At 48.3% G+C, this 12,210-nt stretch overlaps 1 protein-coding gene across 13 annotated transcripts in view; it reads right to left on the bottom strand.

Annotated features, from left to right (window-relative positions):
• Positions 1–12,210, bottom strand: part of ARMC9 (armadillo repeat containing 9) — a 137,286-nt gene that overhangs the window by 11,436 nt on the left and 113,640 nt on the right. For all 13 annotated transcript variants that reach the window (XR_009541021.1, XR_009541019.1, XR_009541020.1 and 10 more), the window contains 2 exons: positions 5,992–6,107; positions 3,849–3,982 (listed from right to left, as the gene is read on the bottom strand). Coding sequence is in view for 9 of the 13 variants with exons in the window: in XM_060151869.1 (XP_060007852.1) it covers positions 3,849–3,982; positions 5,992–6,107 (250 nt within the window). In the remaining 4 variants the exon portion in view is untranslated. The remainder of the gene's footprint in view (positions 1–3,848; positions 3,983–5,991; positions 6,108–12,210) is intronic.

The following is a 12,210-nucleotide window of genomic DNA, read 5'->3' on the forward strand; positions in this document are numbered from 1 at the left end:
GATCTCAGAATGGAACTCGTTCCTATGTAGGAGACTTAACTGTTTAATAAAGTCCAGGGGACCAGATTTGGGTGTATGAAATAATAGTTGAGTGGAACCACCCATGAGTGCTGAGCTACACACAGAAAATCCCATGAGAGTTAATGGTGTTACAAGATGGTGCCCAGGGGTAGGCAGCCCTCCAGGATCAGGACCTTTCCCCGGCCGCTGGTGGTGGGAGACAGCTGGCAAAGCCCTCTGGCAGGAGGGAGGAGGCGCCAAGCTGGGGTCTCCGGAGACCCTCTGAGGTCTTCTCGGTTCAGTCACCAAGCAGCAGCCACCCCTCCGTCCTTGCCTATTCCCTCTGCTTAGGCCACACTGCAGACTTTCAGAGCACCCGCTGCGGCACACCCCCCGCAAGAAAACCAGCTCCACTGAAAGAGCTGGGACCTGGGAGGAGAAGGGCAGTGCGTGCGTGCACCTGAGGCTTCCTGGGACAACCACTGCTTTCCCACCTGTTAATCCATTTCAGACAGGGCTGGCATTGTCCCTCCACGGTCCACTGACAAGGCATGTGATCTTGATACCCCCGTTTTGGTTGGTGGGGAAATGAGAATAACTTGCCTCGGGCCAATATCGTGCAACACTCTAAGTCACATTCTAAGCTTCTTTTTCTTGGGAACTATTTCCTTTCGGCTCCGTGGGGCTGAGTCCTTTGCTTAAAAATAATGTACTTTCTGGGCCTGCATTCAACTGATCAAGCCGTTTGAGGATCCCGCAGGTTCCTCATCACGAGTCCTGCCTTCAGTGTTGACTGAATGCACAGGTGTGACGGGGTGTCCTGAACAAACCCGACGTGTGGGCCGCGGTGCTGGGTTCCCACGGGTCTTAAGGTGTTAATTCCCAGCATGAGGGTAGCCAGACTCAGTAGCAAGTCATGTGTGAGGGGAGCTGTGGGGAGTGGCCAGGCGAGGCCAGCATGGGATGCGGGAGGACAAGGTGAGCAGAAGAGACGGGCAAGAAAGGGCTGGGGGGGCAGGACCGGAAGGACGGTAGGGTCAAGAGGAAGTCAGATCAGCTCTTGTCGGGGAAGGAGTGAAACCGGAGCCGGTGAGGGTCAGGACGGCCCGCTGCCCACCGCTGTCCCCTCCTTCCCTCAACCGTGGCACTCAGTCCCAGATGCAGCCTCAGAACCAGTCTCAAGGCAGCATTCCAAGCACACTGGCTGAAGCCTGTTTGCACGCAACCTCACGTGGAGGCTGAGAAGAGGAAGAGATGGCGGTGGCGAGACAGGGTGGGGAGCTGGCACTGGTCCACGGATGAGGCAAAAGGAAGGAAGCACAGAGTCTGCACCGGAGACGGAATCCACGCTCATTAAATGACCCCGGGATGCCGATGACCCGCACGCTTGGCTTCTCCAAGGGGAGAACTTTTGTCAAGGAAAAGGATTGTAACGGAGAACTACGGGGCTGGCCTGAGGTGGAGACACGGCCTGGGGGTGTGGGGAGAGACTAATATGCCTGGTGTCTGCAGGGGGAGTGAGGGCGGACTGGGGGTCGGTGTAGTGGAGTCCACCGAGGCAGGAGGGCAGTAGATGGGCTCCCAGCCAGACCTGAGCGAACAGGAGCAGGTGGAAGATGGGACCCGAAAAATACGGCCTCAGTGTTCACAGCAGGCTCATGGGTGCACCCGACAGCGTGACTGGGCCCGTCTGGAGGGGCTGGTGAGCAGCTGCTGCCTCTGCAGGGAGAGGCACTGGGAACGGCTGACGATCCCAGGGATGGGTGCCCATTGTTTTCCTGCAAGGAACCAGACCCTGCCAGGGCCCAAAGCAGTTGTGCTTGAAACTAACAAGAACGTCTACATGACCCGCTGACCCTCAGCCACCTCTGTCCCTGACAGCCTCAAGTGCGTCCACCCTACAGGTAATAATACCATGAGAAATCGTTCCAAAAGATAGGACCACACTTATAATCCGTGCAAGACAGAGGGTCACCCTGGTGGTCATTTGGGTCAAACAAGGATGTTACTGCTAAATAAGTTTAGCCTAAATGCAACTGTTTGGAAGTCCAGGCCTATAGAACTTGAAATCATTTTAAACTCAGTGGCATTAGGTCAAACTGGCGAAAATTGTTAGACAACCTAAAACCTCCACCCCGGCAGCAGAGACCTCTGGATAAATTATTGAGCTAGTCGTCTTTTAGAGAAGGCATATTAATGTCTGCAGCTCTAACAAAACCCATGTAAAATAACAGATGATCAAAGCTGGCAAAACCTCTAACACTGCTTATAGTCAAGAGATCCTCTCCTGGGGTAACCAAATAACCTGGCTTTCTTCTGGCGCCGTGACAGGTCTATTGCTCTGAATTGGGGATGAGAAGCATTTGAATCCAACTGTGAGCAGATTATAAAAGCTCGCAGATGTTTCTCATACTGGAATCTGACCTGCTCCTCTGTTGTTTTTCTATTTGAATGGATATTAGAGTCTTATCTGATCTGTTCATATCTTTTTAATTTCCTCTTGAAAATTAAAAAAAAAAACTTTGTACATTTCTAATTCAAAGCACATATATTTTTTCTGGCATCTAAAAACTGCATTTATCCCCCATCAGTCTCTGATGAACTCAACTGGATACTTCAAAATGTGTTTGGATCCCACAGTAGTTTTTGCTCCTAGCCAACATTTCCGACTCAATTCAGCCTTCTAACACATGGCTGACCACCTCAGCACCAGAGTTCGGGGCACCAAAGTTTTGGTCGAAGATCTATATCGTTTTGAGATTCCTACTTAAAAATCTCACATTAAACACAGCTTCCCCAGTCAGAAATGTTGCTCAGATAGCTTGCACATGTGAGCACTGGACACAGTGCTCTGAGAGAAGGGGGTCTAGAGGAAAAGCCCACGGTCAGGTCTGGCTGTGTGGTCGCAAGCCTGTGGGCCTCTACGACACGGAGCAGTGGCTGAGAACAGAGGTCTTCTCAGGAGCAGGTGGGAGGCCAAGGCCTTTCTGGGTCTGTAACTGCAGCTGCTTCATAAGATTCCAGGCATCACCAGTCCCAGAGCTGCCCCCAGTCCCAGAGCTGCCCCCAGTCCCAGTGCTGCCCCCAGTCCCAGAGCTGCCCCCAGGCCCAGTGTTGCCCCCAGTCCCAGAGCTGCCCCCAGTCCCAGTGCTGCCCCCAGTCCCAGAGCTGCCCCCAGTCCCAGTACTGCCCCCAGTCCCAGAGCTGCCCCCAGGCCCAGTGCTGCCCCCAGGCCCAGTGCTGCCCCCAGGCCCAGAGCTGCCCCCAGTCCCAGTGCTGCCCCCAGGCCCAGTGCTGCCCCCAGGCCCAGAGCTGCCCCCAGGCCCAGTGCTGCCCCCAATCCCAGAGCTGCCCCCAGTCCCAGAGCTGCCCCCAGTCCCAGTACTGCCCCCAGTCCCAGAGCTGCCCCCAGGCCCAGTGTTGCCCCCAGTCCCAGTGCTGCCCCCAGGCCCAGAGCTGCCCCCAGGCCCAGTGCTGCCCCCAATCCCAGAGCTGCCCCCAGTCCCAGAGCTGCCCCCCAGGCCCAGAGCTGCCCCCAGTCCCAGTGCTGCCTCCAGGCCCAGAGCTGCCCCCAGGCCCAGTGCTGCCCCCAGGCCCAGTGCTGCCCCCAATCCCAGAGCTGCCCCCAGTCCCAGAGCTGCCCCCCAGGCCCAGAGCTGGCCCCAGTCCCAGTGCTGCCCCCAGGCCCAGAGCTGCCCCCAGGCCCAGAGCTGCCCCCAGTCCCAGTGCTGCCCCCAGGCCCAGTGCTGCCCCCAGGCCCAGAGCTGCCCCCAGGCCCAGTGCTGCCCCCAGGCCCAGAGCTGCCCCCAGGCCCAAAGCTGCCCCCCACATGCTGCCAGTATGCTTACATGAGGAGGAAGTGCAAGGCTCAGGACCAGGCATGACCCCCTTGCAGACTGGACGGTAGGCATTTGGCAGAGACGGGAGGCAGCTGTTTCTGGCATGTTTGGCCATCTGGGGAGAGATGGGATGGTCTTCCAGCCTGGAGGAAAAAAAGAAAAACAGCAATAAATACAGATAGGAGATATTTGACTGGTCACTACTGTGTAGCATCACAAAAAATGCAGGAAGTGGAAGTGCCTGAAAGTCTTTTGTTAAACTGATATTAGCAGATATTGAATCTCTTTAAGAAAGAGGAAGTACCCTTACCTCACTCTTGTTAGCTCTTGTAAATTTACAGTGAAACATGGCTATTATTTTTCTAACACACAACTGGATCTTTTGGCTTTGGGTGACACGGGAGCATGACATTTCAACCAAACAATTTAAAGTATCAATCTTCTGGGCTTTCTTCCAAGGATGAAGCAGATTAGCAAAGGGATGAATTCCATCAGAAAAGACGTGACATAGGTCAGCCGTGACAACAAGAGTTAGGCCGGAACGGGACTGGGGAAGAGCTTGTTCTCTGGAACACTATCAATGGTGTGCGCAGTGCCTACCACTGGCACCTGGGTCGATGGAGACTCATTCACCCAGCAGACATGCAGTGGGCGCCTGCGAGAGACAGGGGGCCTGGGCAAGCACAGCACAGGGAGGTAAGTAGGATGTGGGGTGGCATCTCCCGGCAGCCTTCACGGCAGATCCCCAGGAAGGTTCTGCAGTGTGCGCAGAGCAGCACAGCACTCACTCCCCTTCAACGAGGAGCTAGCAGCCACCTGCTCCAGCACGGCAGGCTTGTCCCCCCTCTGTCTAGGGTTGCGCCCCATGAAACGGCTGTTCTTGAATGTCAGTTCCAGCAGCAAAGACAAGCAGACACCTAACTGCCGTGCGGGGCAGAAAAGCCTCTGTGTGTGTGTGCATGTGTGTAAGAGAGAGGCAGACAGACAGACTCAGCCGGTCTTGAGCTCTGAGCTGGGGTTTGTCAGGGGCCCGAAGATGGAACATTTCCTGGCAGAGGTAGCAAGCCATGAACGGGCAGGGCAGGACATGGAGCAAAAGGAAAAAAAAAAAAAAAAAAAGCATATATGTGCGCTGCTTTGCTACAGAGATTTAGCGCACTCAAAATGCAGGCTGGGGGCACACAGTGTCCTGGGGAACGTGGGGCTTCGAGGGCTGAGGTTGGGGGTGTCAATTAAGAAGGACCTGGTTGGCCAGCGTTTGATTAGATTTGGTCCCTAAGGGAGACAGGAGTCACAGCAGTGAGGTTTTGTTTGTTGCTGTATCCCCCGAGCCGAGTTGTTCATTACAGATTACTATAGGGCAAACCTGGAAATAAGCAAACCGCCCAGCTGTAGGGGATAACTAAGTAAAGTATGTCACATTCATTTGAAATATCTTATGGCCACTGTTGTATGAATAAATGTAGGTTTTCCCCCTGCTCTCTATAATCCCCTTATTTGCACCTGTTTCTCTCCAGCGTTCTCTCCAGACAGAAGAGGCCACCCAGACCACGGAAGAGACTCGCCCTGACCAAGCTGGACTGCCTGGCCTGGGGCTCCCCAAGAGTCCCCAGGGATCAGGTCCTCAGGTCCCCAGGGAGACCAGAGGCTCTGGATAACCAGACTAGTTTTGTTTATATAAACAGGGTAGGAGCAAGGCTATGAAGAATGAATAAGGCTTGGCAGCCAAAAATGCATATCGGTGCTTTATAGAGTCATGTAGAAATAAGCTGACGGCATCTTAAACTGTGACACTCCATCCCAACAAAGGGCCTGGTGCTACGGTGAGAGGCTGCAGAAAAGAACAGGAGTCCTTTCTGGGTAGACCCACTAGTCCTTTTGGTCCTTTCCTTCAGAATCACATTGGCCAACACCAGCCTTCTCCTGGATAAAGGCTGTAAGTGGCTTGGAGACCCTGAGAGACATGGGGGGAAGAGGGAGACTCAACCTCTTTCCTTCCAAAAAATCCCCAAAAGATAAATAATAAAGAGATAAATGCTTTTTGATATGAAATTTTATTTTGAATTTTAAAAATACGTACATCTTACACTGCAGTTGATCAAAACAAAGCTTAAGAAAGTAAATCCCCGCCTCCTTTAGGACCCAGACTTACGCTGGGTACCCGGTCCTGTGGCCGCCGGGAGTGATGGGCCGGCACAGGGGCTCAGGGCCGCCCCACTGCACACCGGCCGCCCCCTTCCGCCTCACCTTCCCCGTGTTGGTCATGATCTGGTGGAAGCAAAAAGGAAACAGAGCTGTAGAAATCATCTAGTTGAGAGCTGACCTAGACATTCTAACTCACTACATTTAATAATCTATAGTAATAAGAGGATTTGCAAATAAGTGAGGAAGGAGCATGACACGGATCATTCAGCTGAACAGAAAATTTCGGGGAAAATCTGCTTAGGTTTTCACATTATACCATTCAGCAGTATAAATTAAAAAAACAAAATCAAACCACGGAAAAAGGAGAAGAAAACAACTGGATATGGTAACTTATCACATCCCTGGAGAGGACTGACTTTTGAAAGTAAGAAGGGAAAAAAGACAGACAGCTTTGGTTTCATAAAAAATCAACATTTCCACATACACAGTAATTTAATGATAAACCAAATTAACAGGTAAACAATGAACTGGGAAGAAATATTTGCAGCACGTATAATAGATGAAAGCTTAAGATTTTCATTAGATAAAGAGTTCTTACAAATCAGTAAGTAAAACACTAAGTAGATGACTGGGCAAAGAAGTCCAACAGCCAAGTCACAAAATAAAAAGTATCACCAGTAAAGAGAAGAAAAAATGATCAACTTTATAAGTAACTAGAAACTACAACTTTACAAAAAGTGTATCATTCTCCAATTATTAAGTGAGTGACAATTAAAGAAATGACCCCATCCACTTCTGACAATAGTTTAAAATGTCAGTGGCATGGAAATTTGAGACAGCTCTTTTGGAAAGTAATTTGGCATTATATATCAAGAGTCATTAAAATGTTCATATCCTTGGGTGTTAAACCCTAGAGAGAGAATCCAAAATGTGGAAGATGTTAAATAAAGCTGTATGTTACAAAATCATTACACAGTAAAACTGGAACAATCTAACTGTCTAGTAATAGGGGAATAATTAAGTAAAATATGGTATATTCATTGGAAATATTACATGGCCATGTACAATGATAAAGACTAGGCTATGAAGAAAAATGTTTATTTAAAACATTGTTAAGTCAGGTTATAATACTGTACATAAATGATGCTTTTCATTATGCTAAGTACACAAAAAGACTGGAAGGAAATGAACACTAAAATGATTATAGTGGCTACACAGGACAGTGAACCAAGAATCATTTTTTTCCTCTCTATTTTCCAAGTTTTCTGTAATATGGTTATATTATGTTAATAATTAAGAAAAACTGTTTAAAAAAGAAATCACTGTAAAATTGGTGAAATGTGAATGAAGTCTGTGGACTGTACCAACATCAACCTCCTGGTTCAATACATGCTACAGCCACCACTGAGGACGCCAGGTGAAGGGTGCACGGGACCTCTCTGTACTACTTTTTCAACTTCCCGTGAACCTGGAATTATTTCCAAATAAAAAGTTAAAGAAAAATTTTTAATTGGAATTACGTCTTTGATTTCCTGATTTTACTTAAAAGTTATTTGGGTTTATCTAGTATTTGAGGTAGGAAGAAGAAAAAAAAGGCCCACTGCCTCTGGGAGAGCATCACTAGGCCTCACCTGTGCTGTGGGGGACAGCTACCAGCTGGAGGGGTTGGTCAGCAGGCGGGGGGAGAGGGAAGGGGGTGTGAAGGGGAGAAAGGCAGGTGGGAGGGGTGGAGAGGCCTCTACCCTCTTGGAGGAAATGGAACGTAATTAAGCTTCCCAAATAAGAACTAATATGCAGCTTCATCTCTCTTAATAGCTCCTGTGAAATTTGCAAAAGAAGCCTATTTTAACTGCCGTCACTCAACACTGCTGTCTGCTTCTCCTCCGACTTCCCTTCTGTCCCGCTGTCCCCGTCTAGTACCTAGGGTCAAATTCACATGTCCGCCCCCATCACCAGAGCAGGTTCCTTCAGGCCAATATTCAACAGTACCTTAGGACCACCCGGGGCTTCTCTTTCCCCCTCCATTATGCCAGTCAGACACCCGGGTCCTTCCACAGAGGGCTAGGATAGGAAGGCTCAGTCTTAGGCGCTGGAGAGGGAGACAGCGAGTGTGTGGGCTGCCAGCCCCCCATGCCCCCTGCCTCCTCCCTGTTCCATTGTCCCTCCCAGCTCACCCCTCCCAACTCCTTCCTAGAGGAGAGAGAACACAGCACATATCTGAGAGTGTTTCAGCCTTTGGAAAACCCCGTCAGCCACACCATCTCCCTAAAACTTCACAGGCCTAAGAAACAATCTAAGGCGGGTGGTATTTGTCCTCTCCAGTGGATGAGGAAACTGGGTCAGGCCTGTGGGCAGAACCATACGGTGTGTCGTCAGAAGGCCTGAGGAAAGGCCTCTGGTGAACAGGGCTGGTGTGAGGGCCCAGAACGACTGTGTTAGGCGCTCGGTGTCTCAGAGCAGCTCTTTCCAGAGGGCTTGTTTCCTGTTCACCTCACAAGCCACTGTGCATGTGGGGAGCCACGGAGGGGCCCACAAGGGCTCCAGGGCACTCTCTGGGCACCTCAGTTTGCAAAGGAGCCTTTTTGGGCTGGAAAGGTCTTAAAGTGTGTCTACCAACAATGTGCTATTTCCACAGAAATGCTTCAGGGGTTGTTGGGAGAGAAGAGAAAGGGTTCCTGACAACCACCCTACTCACCAAAGGAACTCAGCTTCCATCTGTGTTACGGATGGAGATGCTGTTTGAAAAAGGTTCTGATACTAAAAAAATACAGCATGTTTAACCACAATTAGAAAAAAATGCAGCATGTGATTTAGCTGAACGTAATTTATTCTGTAGTAAAAGATGGTCAACATGTCCATTTAGGTAAAAAATTTCCCATTTACTAGTTTTTGAGTATTGGTGAATCACTTAAAGCAATTATGACATGCTATAGAGCAGTATGAATTTTTGTAAGAAAATACAGGCACACAATATGTCCATCTATACACATGGAAAACAACCTGGAAGCTGAAGGAGACACTGCTAGCTGGCCACCTAATACTCATTCCCTCTTTCTTGACCAACAGCCCTCTGATTTTGTGGGCCCAGAAATGCATCTACTTAAAAACACCTTTCCAGACTCCCTTGCAGCTAGGGGCCATGGGGCCCAGTTCTGACCAGTAAGAAGTTAAGTGGGGGGGGAGGTTGGGAGGGAGACGCAAGAGGGAGGAGATATGGTGATATACGTATATGTATAGCTGAGTCACTTTGTTATAAAGCAGAAACGAACACACCATTGTAAAGCAATTATACTCCAATAAAAAAAAAAAAAAGAAGTAAGTGGGGGACACCAGAAGTAGCTTTGGGAAAAGCACTGTAGAGGGGGTGGATTTGGCTGGCCTGCACGCTTGACTTCCTCCTGACTTTATCATGTTTTGTGCCAGGAGCTGCATCCATCGTCTTATGACCAAGAGGCAACAAGCATGTGAACGAAGGGCCAATGCACCAGGCAGAGCGCCCATGGAGCTAATGAAATCAAAGCTTCACAGCCCCGGAAAGAGCCCTGGCATTGTGCTCATATGGTTTTTGTAAAATTTGCAGAAGTAGCATGTTTCGGTGGCAGTCACTTAAAACTGCTGTTTCTTTCTACTCTCACTTCCCTTGCCATACTCCCCCTCATGGTGTTGGAATGGCCAAAGGCAATTTAGAACTTAGCCAAAAGGACGGTGAATCCGGATGACCTTTAATTTGAGTTTAGTGGGAAATATGATTCCCAGTCACTTCTGTGCATAGCCAAACATCGCTAGCTGTCCTGGTGTGGAAGTGGCTTCTAGAATTCCACACACCATCAGAGAATTTATGAAGAGTCAGTGCACAGGAAAACTTGAAATGCCCCCAAATCTTCCAGTTTCTTTATGAAAGAAGTTTGAGGATGGTTTTCTCAAATTTAACAACAATCCTAAAAATTTACACAGCATTACCATAAAACTAAATGTGAAGCCAAAAGAAAATTTTCAAATCTATCAGAAATAAGAAACAAAGCTGGGGCTTCCCTGGTGGCGCAGTGGTTGAGAGTCTGCCTGCCGATGCAGGGGACACGGGTTCGTGCCCTGGTCCGGGAGGATCCCACATGCCGTGGAGCGGCTGGGCCCGTGAGCCATGGCCGCTGAGGCTGTGTGTCCGGAGCCTGTGCTCCGCCAACGGGAGAGGCCACAACAGTGAGAGGCCCGCGTACCGCCAAAAAAAAAAAAAAAAAAAAGAAAGAAACAAAGCTGATCAAATACATTACAGGAAGGACTAATTTTCTTTTCTTTCTCTGTAGAAAATATTACAAACTCGTTGCAACATATGTAGAGGCAATCAAAGAGTATAAAACAAAAAATATACGGAAAGAAAACCATGAAGCGCGTGGCAAGCAGCTAGTTAATAAAACATTATTTTTCTGTTTGTGATACCTGTCAGTTCTTTCTTTTTTTCCCTTTACCTACTTTTTTAAAAAAAAATTGAACTATAGTTGATTTACCATGTTGTGTTAGTTTCAGGTGTACAGCAAAGTGATTCAGTTATACATATGTCTATTCTCTTTTAGATTCTTTTCCATTATAGGTTATTACAAGATATTGAGTATAGTTCCCTGTGTTATACAGTAGGTCCTTCTTGGTTATCAATCTGTCAGTTCTTAAAATTTGAATTTGACTGTGATTTATTTTTCTTAGTCTCATTCTAAGTATTCACTATTATACCTAAACTTTGTATTCCGTTGTTTTAAAGAAGGCCTGCAAAACCCTGTAAACTGGAGGGCCCACAAAACCTGGATCTTCCCTTCTGACGGGAGACGAGCCTGGGGTCTGATAAGGCTGGATTCCCTGCTACTTGCAGATGAGCTCAAAACCAACTGACAAAGGAAAGATGAGATACAGAGATAAATGAAAGGAAAATAGAGGGAACAGTGGTTATCTCTGGGTGGACAGAATTATTATGGTGGTTGTTTATGCTGTGCTTACTTTTGACTTTTCAGTAATAAGCATGTATTTCTTTTGCAATCAGAAAAAAGAATCCCAGAAACAAACTGAAAAAGAAAAGGATTTGGAATCTTTGGGGGTTGGGGATTCTTCCCCCTGCTTGTTCGGTTGTGTTTTCACACATAGGAATATGGACTTTTTAGTTAGTTCCAAGTGACTTTTCAATCATCAGAGTCAGGCAGAGCAGGAAAAATTGGTTGAAAAGTGATTAGAAAAAAACCCCAAAGTGGAGACAAATTTGAAAAAAAAAAAGGAAAAATTGGAAACTGAGGCCCTTCCTTCTCCGGTTTTGGTTTTCACTGCGAGTAAAACAGGGCCAGCTGCAGGCGCCCAAGCTTCTTCCCTGTCTCCGGTGGGCTGGCCCTGCCCCCTGGCCAGATGCACTCACTTCCCCTGCTGAGGCCCCGTTAACCTTGAGGTCTGCCCACGTGGCAATGTTTCCATGGCCCAGATGCTGGCTTTAGAGCCACTGAGGGGTGTAATAAAGATGCAGATTCCTGGGGCCAGGTCCACACACTCAGACTGTCCGGAGGCTGGGCCAGGACCCCTGCTTTAACCAGCCCTTTAGGAGATCTCCAAACCAACTTGGCAGAAAAGGAAGTGTGGGAAGGGAGTGATTAGCATTGACACCAGGCATTCCCCCTCCAAACTGAGTCTATGCTCAAAAATTGGACCACAGAGTAATTCTGAATATTTCACACAGTTGGAGACTCTAAACTTTCAAATACGGAACAGAATTCACTGGAAAATCAACGGTTCTCCCGGAAGGCAGCAGAGCTTAGTGGTAAAGAGCAAACAGGCTCAGATAACACCTGAGAATGCTCCTCAACGCTCTCAGCCTTAGCTGCCTCATCTATGACACGCAACACGGGCAGAATTTACCCCATCCTTTGTTGGGAGGAGATTAAATAAATGGAATCAGATGTGTGAGGCAATCAGCACAGGACTTGGCCCAGGACGTGAGCCCAGCTAATTTAAGGCACGCCTATGACTGTGGTTAAAGGTAACTGAACAATAAGTTTAAACTTCAAAACAAAAACAAGACAACTGAGATCCTATGATGAATATCTACACTCCTTTACCCAGGGTACTGAAGATATTTAAAGCAGGGCACTCTTTTTAGGAAGAACTAAGCGATTATTCGGCATAATGTGGATGATTCTGAAAGATTTAGAAATAACCAAGCAAGGAGAAGTTGGCAAGTCATCAATCTTGATCTGCTGCT

This window comes from Lagenorhynchus albirostris, chromosome 6 (genome assembly GCF_949774975.1).
Source record: "Lagenorhynchus albirostris chromosome 6, mLagAlb1.1, whole genome shotgun sequence".
Taxonomy (NCBI): domain Eukaryota; kingdom Metazoa; phylum Chordata; class Mammalia; order Artiodactyla; family Delphinidae; genus Lagenorhynchus; species Lagenorhynchus albirostris.